A 2,522-nucleotide genomic window follows, 5' to 3' on the forward strand; every position below is an offset into this window, starting at 1 on the left:
CGGTTGGTTTGGACCAGCGTGTCTCAGTTCAGCATGCTTTCGATGAGTCCGGTCCAGAAACATTTAAAGGAGCGCCTGACCTGCTGCTCAGGTGGAGGAACGGAAACACCTGGTGTTCACACCTTCCTTCCTCTACAGGACATGTTCTAACCCGGTTCGGTTCCGCTCCACTTCAGACCCACTGAGCAGGATTTTAACTTACTGAGCGATTTAACAACTGGACAATGGAACACCGGACCAAAGGAGCAGAACCCTTTGGATGGGTCCGGTTGGGTCCAGAACCCTTTGGTAAATGGCTGCACAAGGTGTCGACCTTTTCAGCTCTTCATGCTGCACTTGGAAAGTCAGGCTGTGTTGTCCAATCAGAGCGTCTCGTAGCAGCCAATCAGAGGAACGTTTAGCTTCTGATGGGAACTGGACAGAAATTAAAACCAAATCAAGTTCAAGGTTCATTTTGAACTGATCTGGGTTCTGCTTCTCTGGTTCAGGTTCTGGTTCTGGTCTACCTGTTCAGCCGGTCTCCTGGTTGCATTTCGTCCTCAGATGAACGATGGACGTCTCATGGCTGTCTCTGCTCATGATGGCCGCCATCTTCGCCACCTCCGTCCTGCTGGCCGCCGTCTGCTTGGACTGCGGCAACAAAAGTCCTCTGGGTGAGACGAAGCGCCACCTCACACATTAAGACATGGCAGAGATTACTTCCTGTGGTTTTACAGTCGGACCTCTGAAACCGCGCCGACACCAGAACTATGTGATGTTTGACGTGTCGTTGTGTGTCTGCAGCCTCCATTAGCCAGACGGCGGCGTCAGAGGAATACGTCCCGTAAGTCTCCTGTCTTCTGACCCGTTTGGTTGCGGTCCAGAAACACCACCAGCTCATCCAGCTTAATGCTTTTAGTGGCAGCTCCACATGAATGGCACATTGAGTGCTTCTGATGCCACTGACTGTAAATGTTTCAACTGAAGATCACGCTTTAGCTTGCAAACTTTTCCTTCCACTCCTAACTCAACATTTCTCTGTTCACTGCGTTTGTCCCTCCGTCTGTTTTCCTGCTAGCTGATTGATCAGCGTCCTTCTGCCACTCCTCTTCCTCCTCCTCTTCTTCCTCATCGTAAATCCACATCAGTTTTTCTGCTTTTCTTGTTTATTCCTCCAACTAGCAGGTCAGTGATGTTTCCATCACCAACCTGATAGAAACATCGACTGAAATGCTTTCCTGGCTATGCTAACCTAGATTAGCAGTTAGCTTAGCATACCTTAACGAGTAGCCTAATGTACCTTAATGGTTAGGTTAGCATACCTTAACGGGTAGCCTAACGTACCTTAATGGTTAGGTTAGCATACGTTAACGGGTAGCCTAATGTAGCTTAATGGTTAGGTTAGCGTACCTTAACGGGTAGCCTAATGTAGCTTAATGGTTAGGTTAGCATACCTTAACGAGTAGCCTAATGTACCTTAATGGTTAGGTTAGCATACGTTAACGGGTAGCCTAATGTAGCTTAATGGTTAGGTTAGCATACATTTCCAGCTATAACTCAAATTCCCCTATAATGACGCCCAGACGAACAATTCAGAGTCAGGAACTGGTTTTTCTTGAAAACAGAAATTTTTGCTGCTTGTGACTTGATGCTTTTGATGACATTTAAATCAATTATTTCCATTTAATGACTGAATCAGTTTTAATAATCTAGAAAAAACCGGAACAAAAACAAAAATCTCTTTTCTTTCTGTCAGAAGTTCTGGATTCATTGTTGTCCATCCATGTGAGTTTAAAACATCCATCCATCTTACATCCATCCATCCATCATCCATCCATCCTAATGATGTTTTCTCTCCGGTCGGTCCAGGTGCCGGTCAGGCCCGGCTGGACCAGAACCTGGTCCACTCTCCCTCCACCCTGAAGCCTCAGTGAGTGTCTTGTCTTTAAACCAGATCAGAGTTTAGTTGGGGTTAACACGCCAACAGTCAGACAGAATGTTTCTGGTTTCCTCAAATGAAAACGGAGGCCCTTCACATTAAAAGCCTTTATTTCAGATGAAATCTGTTTTTGTTTCCTTCAGCCCGATCCCTGCTGGTCGCGGTTCTGGCCAGCCGCTCCGGCCCTACACACCGACAGAAACCGGTGGGTTGGTTCTTCATCAGGAACCGTTTCTCTTCATGTGGGCGTTTCTCAGCTGATGTTTTCCTTCCACAGAGAGCAACCCGAGTTACGAGAACCCGGCCCCGGGTAAGCGCCGCCATCTTTCCTCTGAGCCAGATTAGAGACGAGGCTGAGCGGCGGCGGATGTTCTCTATCTGTTCATCTGCAGACCACAGCAGGCACAAGTTTTATGAGAGCGATGGAAACACTCTGAGCCGCTCTTAAAGAACACGGCTCACTTTCTAACCCTCCTCAGTTTAAACCAAATATAAACTGATTTAGCTTCAGTCTAAGCCAGTGTTTCTCAACCTTTTCGGGCCAGCGCCCCCCCAGCCCTTATCCAGGTCCCTCACCGCCCCCCACCAAAAAATTTGCAGGCTA

General features: G+C 47.7%; 1 protein-coding gene across 5 annotated transcripts in view; it reads left to right on the forward strand.

Moving 5' to 3' along the window:
* LOC106961654 (uncharacterized) overlaps positions 1–2,522 on the forward strand; it is a 22,193-nt gene that overhangs the window by 6,576 nt on the left and 13,095 nt on the right. For 3 of the 5 annotated variants that reach the window (XM_015055537.1, XM_015055541.1, XM_015055538.1), the window contains exons 2-7: positions 489–653; positions 784–823; positions 1,736–1,764; positions 1,849–1,909; positions 2,062–2,123; positions 2,196–2,228. In XM_015055537.1, coding sequence (XP_014911023.1) covers positions 551–653; positions 784–823; positions 1,736–1,764; positions 1,849–1,909; positions 2,062–2,123; positions 2,196–2,228 — 328 coding nt within the window. In that variant the 5' untranslated portion in view covers positions 489–550. The remainder of the gene's footprint in view (positions 1–488; positions 654–783; positions 824–1,735; positions 1,765–1,848; positions 1,910–2,061; positions 2,124–2,195; positions 2,229–2,522) is intronic. The other 2 variants (XM_015055540.1, XM_015055539.1) reach the window with 2 other exon arrangements.

The sequence above is a fragment of the Poecilia latipinna genome, unplaced genomic scaffold (genome assembly GCF_001443285.1).
Source record: "Poecilia latipinna isolate Pla-1442-1.1 unplaced genomic scaffold, P_latipinna-1.0 Scaffold1319, whole genome shotgun sequence".
Lineage (NCBI taxonomy): Eukaryota > Metazoa > Chordata > Actinopteri > Cyprinodontiformes > Poeciliidae > Poecilia > Poecilia latipinna.